Source organism: Saccoglossus kowalevskii, chromosome 8 (assembly GCF_978046115.1).
Source record: "Saccoglossus kowalevskii chromosome 8, keSacKowa6.1, whole genome shotgun sequence".
Classification (NCBI taxonomy): domain Eukaryota; kingdom Metazoa; phylum Hemichordata; class Enteropneusta; family Harrimaniidae; genus Saccoglossus; species Saccoglossus kowalevskii.
In genome coordinates this window covers 35,753,599-35,769,100 of record NC_140648.1, presented here as the reverse complement: position 1 = coordinate 35,769,100, position 15,502 = coordinate 35,753,599, and the positions used below count along the sequence as shown (strand labels likewise).

At 33.1% G+C, this 15,502-nt stretch overlaps 1 protein-coding gene across 4 annotated transcripts in view; it reads left to right on the top strand.

Annotated features, from left to right (window-relative positions):
- Window positions 1-15,502, top strand: part of LOC102804090 (rab11 family-interacting protein 4-like) — a 51,326-nt gene that overhangs the window by 11,170 nt on the left and 24,654 nt on the right. For 3 of the 4 annotated variants that reach the window (XM_085502560.1, XM_085502559.1, XM_085502558.1), the window contains exons 3-5: window positions 1,009-1,088; window positions 14,093-14,271; window positions 14,533-14,709. In XM_085502560.1, coding sequence (XP_085358686.1) covers window positions 1,009-1,088; window positions 14,093-14,271; window positions 14,533-14,709 — 436 coding nt within the window. Of the gene's footprint in view, window positions 1-1,008; window positions 1,089-6,866; window positions 7,085-14,092; window positions 14,272-14,532; window positions 14,710-15,502 lie in introns of those variants that run through there. The other variant, XM_085502561.1, reaches the window with a different exon arrangement.

Sequence of the window (15,502 nt, the reverse complement as noted above, 5' to 3'; positions counted from 1 at the left end):
CAATTTAATGTTTGAAATTCAAAACATGTCTGCTGTACATATTATCATTCACTGACTGAGTCTACTGGTTTGTACCAGCTGTATATCCCTCACTTTTCAAATTACATTTAAAATATCAGTGAAACAGTTTAATAATGCACATTCTGGTACCTGCATGTGGAAACAGTATTAAAGAAAGAATTAAAGCAATAATTAAAACAAAAACTCTTTTTTTTTTATTTATGTCACCATCATCTGGGAAGTAGTTGTTGTTTGTTTTTGCAGAATCTATGTAATGCTTGCAAGAGTTGTTCATGTTTTGTGTTCATACTGGTTGGAACTTGTCCTTCACATTTGAGGGTGAAATAATTGCACTGTTAGCCTCTGTTTATTATCAAATTTACACTTAGCTATTCTAACCGACTTGTGGACCAAATATTGTCACTGTAAATAGTCAGCTAGCTGCTAGATATTTTTAACTCCACTCTCAACAGAGTGGAACTTTTCATATTGCTGATTGTCTGTCGTCAACTTTACATTTAATTTTTCAATTTCTTTTAAAAAATAATCAGCTGTATGGATTTCATACTACAGATGGGCTTGGATGGTTTTCTCTCAGGTTATTCATTTCGTGACAATAGGTTTAATTCTATAATTTTTGGTAAAAAATGCTGTTTTCAATTTCTTGCATGAAAACGACAGTCCAATTATTTTGATATTTTATAAGTGGGTGATTTGGATTCATTCCTCTATCAGATTAACTCATTCAGGTTTGATAACATTTTAGTGAATATTCTTTTTATCTTGAAAATTGCTAGACTGACTGATTGATTTGATATTTCTTTCTTATTATGCATCTTGAACAGCAGAGATATATCAGCCAACAGACTGCTAGTTTTCTCACACATGCTGGTGAACGTGAATGATATTAATTTTGGTGTTATTTACATAACATTATCTGATCAATACAAAATTGAATGATAAACGAATGAGAAAGCTCACTATGGTTTCACTATGTTTATTTTTCAGGTGTTGATGATAGCAGTTACTATAGTAACAGTTTAAGTGAAGATCTTGGTACTTGGGATGATGATAGCATCAGCTGTGGGGTAGGTAATCACCACTGTAATATAACATTGTCGACAGTAATATACACTGTTGACTATTCCATGTTCAGATTTGATTCATTGTGTTTCTTGTAATTTATTGCTTAATGTTTATGTGATATTGTACTGCTATTATATTAATAAGGAACCATATTTGTTGACACTTAGATTCCAATCCACTGTTCTCATTGAAGATCACATTTTACCATCTACATGTTAGATATTTTCTGTTAGCACTGTAATATGAAGTCTTTGAAAATTATATTTATTTTTGAATAAAACCGTGTTTTTGTTTGGTTTGTTCCAAGTTTCACTTTAAAAAACATGGAGTACTGTCTATCAAAGTCAACACTTTAGTGGATTTAGGAGATACTGCATCCCAGAATATCTACGTTTTTAAAAACAATCTTTTGAAATTTTCCGAATTTTTGAATAAATTCATGGTTTTGTCAATGAAAGCATGTTTATTTTTCATTCTAGAAATGCTCAATTATATTATTTTAAATTTTCTTTGTTAAAGGAGGTCAAAAGGTCAGAAAATACTAATTTACATAATCCATTTGTCTACAGATGATTGATTTGTCAATAAGTAAAAAAAAAAGAAGAGAGATTGAGTCGTCTTTTCATCGGTTCTTCTTGTTTTCATTTTGATTCTGTCTGTCGGAGACACAAACGAGGCAGAACATTCAGTTTTAGCATTTGATGAACATTCACAAATAGCACTATAGTTCACTAGCTTCATTCTTGTAGCGTAACTAAAATTGTCAAATAACGTCTCTGTGAAAGTAATAGTTGGTAGTTGTTTGATGCTATGTATTTGATTTTTCTGAGCACATAATCTAATGAAGGTCGCTGTGACCTGCTCTCTTAATGACCCCTGTAAAATGTTCATGCATAATTATTTGTGAAATTAAAAATAAATTTGTTAAAAGGGTTTTCTCTGTATTATAATATATATATCATAATAATATTATTTCAAGTTGATATTGGTATATGAACTTCATCTCTTCAAGTGGTTTTAAGTCTGAATGGTAAATTGCAATAATGGCTATTCATGACATTTTTGTAATGGTAATTTATAACTTGTGCTGTTACCATGGAAAAGACATCATAATGGATAGGTAAATCTACTATTTATAATAAATTATTTATGTTTGAGTCATGACAAGTCAGTTTCTATGGTAACGAGTGTGAATTATTGAATATGCTTGTCTGTATGTTTTTTTTATATTGGTCATCAGGGAATTTCCCAGCATGCACAGTGTGTATGTTAGTTTTCAGAATTACCTGTACCAAGCTCAGGGATAAAATGCGCCAAATATTGTTTATAAACATGATTGAGGAAATTTGTTAATTCATTTTCATCAGACTATTCAGCAATTATCCGTTTGTGATTGTGTTGTTTTGGGACTATTTGGTCTTGTATGGGAGGTCATCAAAACACAAACACAATGAAATTACATAGACTATTGTATCGGTCCTGTATCTGCAGTCATGGATAAGTGACTGATGCAGTCAGTGGGCACATATTTTGACTTTAATTTTTCTTTTAAAAACAACAAATCTATGTATTTAGCAATAATATTGGTTTAAATTGTTTTAAATTTCTACATGCATGGCGTGCACATCATATGCAGACTGAAAAACAACATGCATGGTGCAGTGTGCAGCCATGTATTTCACTTCCTAGTCATATGATCCAGTAAAACTGCCTCTTCTCCACTCACTGGCACATTAATCCAGTGTCTATGACAGACATTTGTCTGTTATCAAAGTGGCACTCTTGGTCAGTTTATGTCTATATTCCGTGACAGCGCCCTCTATTGACTGAAAACTGATCGCTTTGAAAGTATCACACTGTATGTGGAAGTTGTCATGACAACATCTGTACAAAACAACATTAACAAGTTGGAATAATATATAAATGATTTAAAACGTTCATATTTACTACTTTATACTTGTCATAAGGTAAAACTGTCAAATATGTTCATAATTTATATTTCATTATTGCAGTTGTTTGAAAGATGGTTATGTAACTGGTGGCCATTTTGGAAAGATTATGTAATTTTCTGCCATTGTACAAATCGTGTAATGAGTTGAACGATTCAACATTTATTGAATATATTTTGGGGGAAAATATCATGCTGAACATCGATATAATGGTGAAAAATTTAACTGAAAAATAAAAATAATTATACCGGTATATTAAATGTTTAGAATATAGGTTATATTTTTGATCCGGTAAAACTTAATTGTCTACTGATTTGAGGATTACTGTGTAAGAGATTAGGAATGGAATTATCATGATCTGAGATTTATTTTTTATACTGTTCTCCCTTTTTTAATCAGCCATACATATGCAATTAGTACACAAGGTTTGCCATATAAATTATTATCGATTATTAATAACACAAATTTGTAATTTGCTGAACAGTTTATATTTATCTACAGTTAATTTCTCATATGAGACGTGAAAATGTCTCACCAAATCTAACAACCTGTGAAAGCTATAACTTTTAATAGATTACAGTGAAGCAGCTGCTTCTGTTATTCACACCCTGATTCATGCTCAAGTTGCAAGTGTTATTTCTCGTGTATCTATATACATGTACATGCTACTCATGCATCACTGTCATTCTATTTGTAACAACACTAAAAACTTGAACACATTTTACAAAATTAAGCAGCATTTTTTTTCTAAAATTTTGTTCAAGACTTTGTAATCATTTATTTTCATTTGGTTTAAAACTAACAAAAATTATATAGAAATACGTACAAATTTGCAAAATGTTGAACCAAAAATTTGGCAAGAAAATTATGGCATTGAAAGGGTTCCGGTAAGTCATAGAGGAAAATGAGATAAAAATACATTTTTCTAAAAATGATGTACCATAAAGTTTTTTTTTTATTTATTTTTGTTATTTATCGTTTGTCCAAATTTATTTGGTGCATAGTTATAGTTTATTTAAAAAAAAAATGTAGGTAAACATTCCACCATACATTTACATTTACCAAGAATAAGAGTCGATTTAGATCAGATGCTTACAAAATATGATTGCTATAGAACATTTTTGATAACAAATAAGCTGTTTATCCACGGTCAAATATGGAGAAAAGTTTATTGCATCTTTATGTGACTTCAGGCCAACAATGCATATATGTTGTCATAGTAACATGTGTAGTACGGTAACTGGTTGTCCTACCTTAAAGCTGCATTTTGGTACCAAAATAAGACTGGCTGCTTAATAAATTATTTATTGATCAAAGTCAAGAGGATATTTAAAATTGGAATTGCACTCTATGAATATTATGTACCAGTGCTTAAACATTTGTCTTGAAATGGAATATAAATATTCTTCTCTGTCTTAACAACTTCTGTGAAATTCCTATCATATCTCAAGTGACGTCCTGGCCTGGCCAGCTTCCTCTTTCGTGGGTTTCTTCGTCCCTTTCCTTAACAGTCTGGACATGTTGCCTAGATTTTGTTACCATGGTCAGTGTGTGACTGTGATGTTGATTGGCTGATAAATATAGCACATTGCTCATCTGAATATGCTAATTTTTTCAAACAATGGATGACTGTGATGTTGATTGGCTGATAAATATAGCACATTGCTCATCTGAATATGCTAATTTTTCTGAGTACTGGATGACAGTGCTATGTTCATACACATGCTGTATCAACAGATACAAATGTAGTTGCCACAGAGACCAAAGTGTGACCGTTTCATTTTTGATTACATTGTAATAAATTTACATGGTTAATAAGCGAAATCTACGCAATATTTCTAGACTATTATGGAGAGGGATGAAGGACCCACAAAATAATAGGAAGGTAACCGGACATGTCCAGACTATTACAGAGAGGGATGAAGGACCCACAAAATAATACGAAGGTACCCGGGCATGTCCAGACTATTACGGACAGAGATGAAGGACCCACAAAATAATAGGAAGGTACCCGGGCATGTCCAGACTATTACGGACAGGGATGAAGGACCCACAAAATAATAAGAAGGTACCCGGGCATGTCCAGACTATTACGGACAGGGATGAAGTACCCACAAAATAATAGGAAGGTAACCGGATATGTCCAGACTATTACGGAGAGGGATGAAGGAACCACAAAATAATAGGAAGGTACCCGGGCATGTCCAGACTATTACGGACAGGGATGAAGGACCCACAAAATAATAGGAAGGTACACGGGCATGTCCAGACTATTACAGAGAGGAATGAAGGAACCACAAAATAATAGGAAGGTAACTGGGCATGTCCAGACTATAACGGACAGGGATGAAGGAACCACAAAATAATAGGAAGGTACCCGGGCATGTCCAGACTATTACGGAGAGGGATGAAGGAACCACAAAATAATAGGAAGGTAACTGGGCATGTCCAGACTATAACGAACAGGGATGAAGGACCCACAAAATAATAGGAAGGTACCCGGGCTAGTGATGTTGCACCAATATTATTAAAATAATAAAGTCAATACTTAACTACTGCCATTTTCTCTAATATATTATTATACATAATAATATTAATATTACTGTTATCCATAAGTAGTTATCAATAAATAAACGCTGCTCAGACTGATATATTTGGTAATCATCCTAAGTAACTATTAAAACTATTATTTAATACTGGTAGTTACTTAGGACACTGATTACCAAATATTATTTACTGTTATCCAGATTGGAATGATACAAACATATCCTATATGCATAATGATTTATTTAAAAAATAGTTCACATCTTATGAAATATTTAAATATTATAATTATATTGTTTGTAAGGTACAAATATGTTTCACAAATACAACACATATAAGCTATATGGTGAGTATAAGACAATTTATATTTCATTGTTTAAATGATTCAAATGTCTCCAAAATTGACAAAGAAATTACGAGAAAATATGTAAAGTTGTGCAAAATGAAACACCAATTTTTGGCGTGAGAAATTATGGCTTCTATAGTACACGTACAGCAGAATCTTAATTTTTATCAAGACTTGTAGACAATAGGATATTGTGTTAATTTGTCCAAAATTGACAAAAAAATTATTGAAAAAAATGTGCAAAATGGTACACTGAATTTTTGTGGGAAAAATCACGGCTTTGTAGTACACAGCAGAATCTTTTATTTTGGCTGGATGCCATCAATCTTTAACGTAAGAATGATCTGATTTTTTGTTGTGATTAGTGAGAATTCTGAAGTATATTCTTGTAAAATTAGAAAATTATGTTTTATAGTACAATATTTGTTTTTAATCAAAAACAATTAAAACATGACAAAAACAAATGATTTATTATAACACTAAGAAAAACCAGTGGAACTTTCTTATGGTTGTACAAGAACAATACCAAAACAGAAAGCAAGAGAACAAAAAAAAAACAGTATGTTTTCTTGCTTTTATCAATTGTTTTAAATTTCAAATTTGATTAAAACAATTGAGAATGTTACTAAAGATTATTTGTTTATTAAGGTATGAACATAAGAAGCAGGTCTATGGAATATCATATTTCAGATAAATATTTTTCCCTGGATTATTTGACTGTCTGTTTACAATCTAAAAATAAATGTATTAATTACATTAAGATATTTGGAAGTCCTTGTCTGAGCATCTTACGAAAGCATTTGTTTATGACCTTGAAATAGTAGCTTGTCTGTGATTGGTTGTTGAATACACACTCATTAACATAATGAGGCTACCTTCAAATCTGCCATATTGTCAGGCATACATTAACCCTATTGTTATGCAAATTAACCTGTACAATTCGTAGCTGTGGACAAACAGCTGAATGCGTAGGTGATCTGCACACTGAAGCAGCAGATCAAATGTACTACGGTTACACCCAAATTTGTCACAGTTTTTAACACCTAGTTAGGTCTTGTGTATTTTTTATTGAGTGGATTTGATAAATTTGTGTTGCTGTGTTTGAAATCAGACCGTGAAGGTGGCAACCTATGCTATGGACGATGACGATAGCAGCCAGGTAAAAATACTGTTATTGTTTTCATACCTTGTGTTTGGAAAGGTTTTTGTCCTTCAAAATTAGTTTCAAGTCTTGTTTTACAAGCATGACACTAGCATTCTGTATGTAGACCTATATCTGTGCATATCTAAGACATACATATAGTGCCTCTCGAGGTCAGATATCCTGACTGCTTGAAATTACTGCATGATATCAATACTTACCATATCCACAATCCATCTCTGTGTGTTTTTACACAGAATCCATCTCTGTGTGTTTTTATACACAATCCGTGTTTGTGTGGTTTTACACAAAGATTTGCTTTTAATTATGATTTAATTAAGCAATCACAGGTAATTAAATACTCTGGCTTGATAGGATAATTAGAGAATTGATGTAAACATTAAAAAAAGGGTAGGGTGTGAAAGATGTATTACATAACAGCATGTGTATACCTGTGGAGTGACTAATCCCATCGTTGACTGCCTTGTCCAGGAATATAGATATACCGGTATAAGGTTTCTATACAGAAACTGCATTCTAATTTTACTTTACTTTGAATGCTACCTTACAATGCATTGGTAACCAGGAAATAAATGTATCTTGTTTCACCTAAAGTTCCTGTATTGTCTGTCAAAAACTTCCTTATACGAAGTGTTGATGTATATTTTTTTTAGTAGAATTTCACATGATGAAATAAATTGACCATTTATTCCTGGTTACTTCCTGCTCGACTTATGTTACTTATTAACAACCTAGTGTAATGGTGTTTCTGCCCATCATCAGGGAGTTTGTGAGTTCCTGACTCTCATGGTCAGCTGCCCTCCTAACGGGATTAGTCCATACTGCCACTTAAATTACCAGGCTCATGGTGTTAGTCAGGAGAATGGCATCCAGTGAGAGGAGATGTAAAACACTGTGTCTTGTGTGTTGTTCCTGTCCTTGGCACACATGAAAAAACCACAGCCTCCTTGTCTCAATGAGTTGTGGATTACCACAGAATGGCTTGAACTTTCACTCACTTTTGGCTTCTTCAAAATTAGTACTAGCTACTTGCATTTGCTCTGTGAGTAGCACATGTGCTCACATAGATGAAAAAGGTATTTTTCTGGTCAAAATAAGTCTTATTTTAATGTTACAGTACACAGTAAATGTAATTTTTCATTTGTATGCACTGCTGTTGGAGATGTGCTTCTAATAGAGCAAATATGGTATATTAAAATAACTGGTAACTGTAACTATTATGTCACTTTCCTAAGTAAACTAATTTGTTATTTGACATCTATTGGTTTTACAGTGCAGGGTATTAATAGTTGTGTCGCGCACAGCACTTAGCATGGGCTAAAAGGTCCAAAATGTTTGCCCGTGCTAAGAAAACATGCGTGAATGCTTAGTATCAGCTAAGAATTGGTAAGTACAAGCTAAATCTGACTCATTTTAAAGACCTGGTCTAATCCTTAGCACAGGCTAATAAAGTGTGCGATAATGTCTTGCCCGGGATCAAATCGCCATTGTATTCAAACAGTGCATTATTGGTCTGGCACCTATTTGTCAAACAGTGTATTATTGGTCTGGCACCTATTGGTCAATCAGTGCATTATTGGTCTGGCACCTATTGGTCAAACAGTGTATTATTGGTCTGGTACCTATTGGTCAATCAGTGCATTATTGGTCTGGCACCTATTGGTCAAACAGTGTATTATTGGTCTGGCACCTATTGGTCAAAAAGTGCATTATTGGTCTGATGCCCATTGGTCAAAGAGTGCATTATTGGTCTGATGCCCATTGGTCAAACAGTGCATTATTGGTCCTGGCCCCCATTGGTCAAAGAGTGCATTATTGGTCTCTGGCCCCCATTGGTCAAACAGTGTATTGCTAGTCTGAGACCCATTGATCAAACAGTGCATTATTGGTCCTGGCCCCCATTGGTCAAGCAGTGCATTATTGGTCTCTGGCACCCATTGGTCAAAAAGTGCATTATTGGTCTGATGCCCATTGGTCAAACAGTGCACTATTGGTCCTGGCCCCCATTGGTCAAAGAGTGCATTATTGGTCTCTGGCCCCCATTGGTCAAACAGTGTATAATTGGTCTTAGACCCATTGGTCAAACAGTGCATTACTGGTCTGACACCCATTGGTCAAAAAGTGCATCATGATCTGACGCCCATTGGTCAAACAGTGCATTATTGGCCAGATGATTAGTTACACTATGCATTAATAGTCTGACATTCTGTTAGTTTTACAAATGAACTAATAACTGAGAGTCATGTAAACTGTTACTCGGTACAAGTACTAAAACATTGATCAAAATAAAATTGGTATCACTGCTGCAAAATGAGACATTTTAACAGAATACATTGCATTCAATGTAAATGGGATGTGTAACACAGTGACAAACAAAACAATAACTCATCACACCATTACATTAAAATTCATGTCACAGTTGTTGTGTTTTATTTTTATCATCAGTGTTCATTAAATTTCACCAGTATCTTAGCAACTGATCCATTGTATCCATGGAGATTCATCTCTTGATGGGAAAACAAAATAATTGGCATTAAAGGAAGAGATAAAAATTAAAGGTCATGAATGACTTACTTGTAATCGGTATTGTATCACATAGAATTCATCATGTCTTGTTTCAGTTGTAATTGATTTTTGTGTTTGGAGTGTCAGTTCATGAAAAATCTATACAATTTTTTATTATGAGTTATCTGCTCCAACAACAATATGTGCAGTCTAATTATAAATGAAAACATTTTAACCATGTTCATTCTTTCTTGGAATATAGTTTATCTATTTCTTGTATTAAATAAATGTTGTATACACGCCTTTTTTTCTGTATAACCATATTGCTTCTGGCTATATTCGCTATTGCCTTGATTTATCCTCTGACCTCAATCAAGGCCATGAAATCATACCTAGATGCAAATATTTAATTTACGAGCATGACTGCATATAAATGTAAGTTTCTATGTGCATGGCAATCAACCACCTAGTAATGATTGTAATTGATTATATTCAAAAATGTTCTCTACCCTGATATCTGGAACACACATTTGTTATAATATATATTTAGTTTTTTTATTCCTCTGTTGTCAACTTCAGATTTTTTTATATTGTAAGCCATATTATTATTGATTGTTCCCACTAGAGTGACTGTCAACAGACCTTTGATTATCATTTTTTCTGATTGCATCGTTTATTCAAATGACAAATCAAAATTGACAATTCTCATAAACGCAAACAATAGGCAGATGTATGCCTGACAAATTTCATTGAGTATAAAATACTTTGCAGCTACAAACTATTATTTCATTTCATTTCAGTTGCATAAACTTACATTCATTCTTTGTATATATTTTCCCCTTTCACATTTAGTGATAAGTTCATACTTAGACTCCTGTGTGCGAAGCACAAAAATAGAGTTTTTGCAGTTAGTGTGTCTGTCTGTCTGTATGTCTGTCTGTGTGTCTCTGTTCCATCGATATCTCAAGAACCATACATTGTTTTTTGATGAAACTTTGTGCATAGATGCTCTGGGCCAATGCGCAGATTTGATTAGGTTTTGGTAAAAATCCATGCATAATAATAACCTAATTTGCATGATAATTAGCTTAATAATTTTTAGCTGTTCCACTGATATCTAAAGAACCACTCATTGTATTTTGATGAAACTTGGCACATATATGCTCCAAACTAATGCACAGATTTGATTAGTTTTGGGTAAAAATTTGTGCAATATTAATTACCTAATTTGCATAATGATTAATCAATTTTCGGCTTTTCCACTGATATCTCAAGTACTAATCATCACATTTCAATAAAACTTGGTACATAGATGTCATAGGACACTGCACAAACCTAATAGTTTTTAGGGTAATATCAGTACATATTAATTACCTAATTTGCATTATAATTCATAATTTTTTTGTTCTGTTCTGTTCATACTAGTTACCTGATTTACATAATTAGTTTTCAGCTTTTCCATCAATATCTCATGTACAAGTATTTTTGAATTAATTTTTAATGTGTCTTCAATACTCTCAGCACACGGGAGTTCTTTCTAAGCTTTCTTTGATTTTTTTTTTTACCGAATAAATAATTCTGTATTCATAAAAGGCTTTCACATCATAAGGTCCTGCAGTATGTGGTATTCTGCAAGTATTTTCAGCAACTTGCTTTGAGGCTATCTGTATTTTAAGACATATAGCATACAACAATGTAAGTTTTCACCGCCATTATCCTTAAATATTATGTGCTGTAAACTGCTTAATTTTTGCTGCTGGAAATTTCTGCGATTTGATGATTAAAAGGCATTCTAGAAAATTTTACTTAACCCATTCTGACTCCATGTCTTTTTACTGCTACAAAATTTCACGATTCCCTCACAAAAAAATTCCCTCAAGAAATTAAAGTTGCATTTGTGTGTATTAGACGTGCTGGTAATCGTGAAAATAGTATGTAAAGTAATCATTTTATGGTGATAGTAATGCATTACGTTCGTGAGATTGAATGTTTTTACTATGAACAGGCAATTCATTACATATTCATACAGTGCGCTTTCATTTTTAAAAACAAACATGCAATTGTACCAGTACCACAGGTATGTACCAATTTGAAAAAATAAAATAAGAGGGTTTGCTACTGGGGAGATAAAAAAAAAGGAGATGGGTCTAGAAATCAATGTCTTTCAAACTGACAACTTATTCATTCAAAATAAGCAAATTAACAGATTTTAAGTTATTGACGGACAACTACATTGTAAAGATTAAAACAATACAATTACATCCATATGTGAAAACAGAATATGCATGCAAACTTGAGACACATAATACATGCATTTATTTGTTTTTGATTCCTGTTCCAAATTAACTTGTAGTTGAAGAAATCAATTTAAATTATTTTCGTCTTTTAGGTGACAGTTTAAATGACCCTAATGCATTGAGCTAGATGGCGGCCATTTTGCCAGAACATTGATCATTACTTTCCATTTGCTGTTCAAAGTATTTACCCCGGTACCACCGCTAGTCTGGTCTGTTTGAGAGCATTAAAAGTGTTACCTTACAAACATGTTCACTGAAGTAAAAAGCATAATTCATTTTAGGCATTTAGCAATTTCTATTTATTTTAATTGCTTAGCAACTCTCAGAGTCCAAAAATGCAACGATAATATTACGTAGTCAGTACATGAATAGTAACTAATCAGACCTTCCTTTAATTCATTAGATTTACCTTGTCCCATTATATTATTCCTCCTGCTTGAATGTGTCGCTATGGCTACAGGGTATGAATACAATTATGTGCATACAATTATGTTATTATTTCGCATTTGATCGAAAATACTCAGTCACGTAACTTGTAACCGTATTGTATACCTGTGTCAAAGGAGAACAATTCAAGGCTTTTACCATAGTTATATATCGTTTGCCTTCCAATTTCATCAAGATGTGATACACCTATAACCTCTACTCTAAACTATGACACACTGTATCTATTTGAGTTGCGGGTGTAAACCTTGTCACATGATAATATCAGTTATTGTTCTACTGTGCATCTGATGGGGTTGTAGTTACATATTAAGTCGTTCTACGACATCACTCCATGCAGTCAAACGTTGTTGTGCATCATTCCCTACGTTGCTGTATATATATAGCAGTAACGTATCTTTGTAGTTTTAATAGCCAGTATATTGCTGTGTCGTACATTAAGTGTTAGTACGGTAAGTAATGTGACCTGAATTCTGTGTATATTACAAATGACTGAATAGAGTTTTCCTATTAAGTTATGGATCTGTTAAAATTCTATTTATCTTGTATTCTATTCTAGCATTAATTCTATCTGAGGACTAACATAATTTGTCAGGCAAACTGGAATATTGCATATGCAACAGGTGTATGTTAGATGACAGGAAACTGGCATAAAATCATGAAACTATGTCTTATGGATACCAGATTAGCATTAGAATGTCACGGTTCACTGACAAGTTGAATATTGATCAAAACATTGACTCAGGTCATAGTTTATTCGCGAGGTACGGTTAGTCATCGGTGACCAATCTAATTGCGGTCACAGTTGTGGTTTCCTTTATGTATATATTATACAGTAAACATCAACAACGTCAAGCTTTGAAATCGTCCGTTCGTTTTAAACCTGCCATGGAACAATCACCTCAGGTATCTTGCTGTAAAACCGTTTCTATTTATAAAACATGTTGTTTAAAGCTGTGGTTTGTCGGTGTATTTGAGATCTTTTGTATTTCTATGTAAAATTGGGTCAATGTGTAATTAACTGTTGTTGATAAAAAGTTGCACCATTTTTTATCTGAACTGTAATATCACTTCGTGAGTACTACGTAGAAATTAGCATATATTATCCTGTTAACATTGTTAAATATTCATACATACACGTTATTAGTTTTTAAAGATAATTAATTTATTTTTTAATAACCCTGTTCCTCTATAATGTACTGGCTATGTGCATGAGTCTACACAATAAATGATATTGTTATTTACAATATGTGATCTGTAGATTACAGCAGACAAAGTACATTTCTAAGTCTGTTATGAATATTTCAAATTGTACTCGAGGACTGAGTGTACATGTACGTAATTATTAAAGCCAAATTTCCTAGTGATGTTATTGATCGTTAAGAAAACAGTCCAAAGTCCAAGGTATAGCAGTCGTTCTGTCCAAGGTGAATTCACATAGTGGTGAAGGACTTAGTGTCAGGATATTTGACTTTATACAATTATGAAACGTTGGTCTTAAGAAGCTGGTGAATGGTAACAGTGTAGGTTTTGTGAAAGTTCTCTAATAGAAGCATTTAAAAACCAAACATTGTATGTATTGTATTCTGGTTCATTAAAATTGTTAGATAGATACATGTATGTCCTGCTTACTACCTATAATAGAGCAAATACGCTATAATACCATTAGATTGAATTGGACAACCATTATAGCAATACAGCATCAAAACCCTCATATGGTAATCAACAATATTTTGAATCATGTTTTTATTTTTTTCAGACTTATGAAACTTCTGAGAGTACATACAATGAATATGATGAGATGAACGATGACAGTGTGATGACGGACGCCACTGATGAGGATGCCATAACGCTTCTAACAACTGATGACACAGACAGTGCCTTGACTCCATCACCTACCAGTAGTACAATGAATACATTAACATATACAAGGAAAAAGTAAGATATGTTGTTTTTTTTTGCTGGTTGTCCGTTCGTTTATCTGCTGGCTTCCTTGTGTACCATATCTGGACTTTCACTAACCTTTCACAAGAAAATAAGGCTGGTAATCTCTCTTGTTTTTAAATCCATATCCTTATATCAGGAGTATTAGTGATTGCAAAATGAATAAATTCTGGGTATTTGTATTTATTTGGAGATTCCCAAGATAGATAGTTGTATCATTTTTGGGATAACTTTGTATTATTTTGTTAAACTCAGACCTCGAAATGACCATCCATTGATACTGACTGTGAGGTCTTCTAGTGATGATGAAGAACAGTTTGTAGACTATGGAGAAGGTGATGACATGGATGGTGATGACTCTGATACTGATATACCTGATTACTTGTCTGATTCTAATAGACAGACGCCGACCACACCAACACCAATGCAAACGTAAGTTCCACCTATCACATATTAAATTGAATGTGCAATATTTGCGCCAATCAAGCTCTACCCATATATAGTAACATCTACTATATGTTCCTGTAAGTACCGGTATATACATTATGTCGTATGTATTTCATCATTGTCAGCAGAATACACAAAAGCTCCATCCATATTTCCATGTAAATTTAGCAACATTGGATGTTATGTATTTCATCCTGTGCAATCATCAGTGTAATCTAGCTTATTAATTTTTATAATATCTCCAAAAATCCTGTGAATATTAAAAATGTGAATGTTATATGATTTCTAAGTTTTTTGTAATAACGAAAATTTATTCCATTTCTACTGTAAGTGAGTGCGCTTGGTGGGGTCACCACAATTCTGGTTGATTCAGAGGTATCAGTACTTGACATACATTGATGTACTTTTATCATTCTGTATTGAACATTCTTACCCAAATATTTTTTTTGAGAAGTCATTCACAGCAAATTACATTTTCATTTTCAAATTGATTTAGTTATTTTGTTATTACCCGGTATATTCGCATTCACTGTCTAAGTTTGAGATTATTTCTCGCACCTTTCAAACAGAAAGTCAGATCATAATAGTTTGGCATAAAATCGTAATAAAACTCAGAACAATTTTGATATGTGGAAATGACATATTTTGTAACACCTTTGCATGCTGTGTGACGCATTGACAGAACTTGGAAAACATCAATTGTTGAACACATTCATCAGTCAAAGTTAGGATTGTTGATATCACATCTTCCAGAAAAGGTCCCCAGATTGGATTAAGG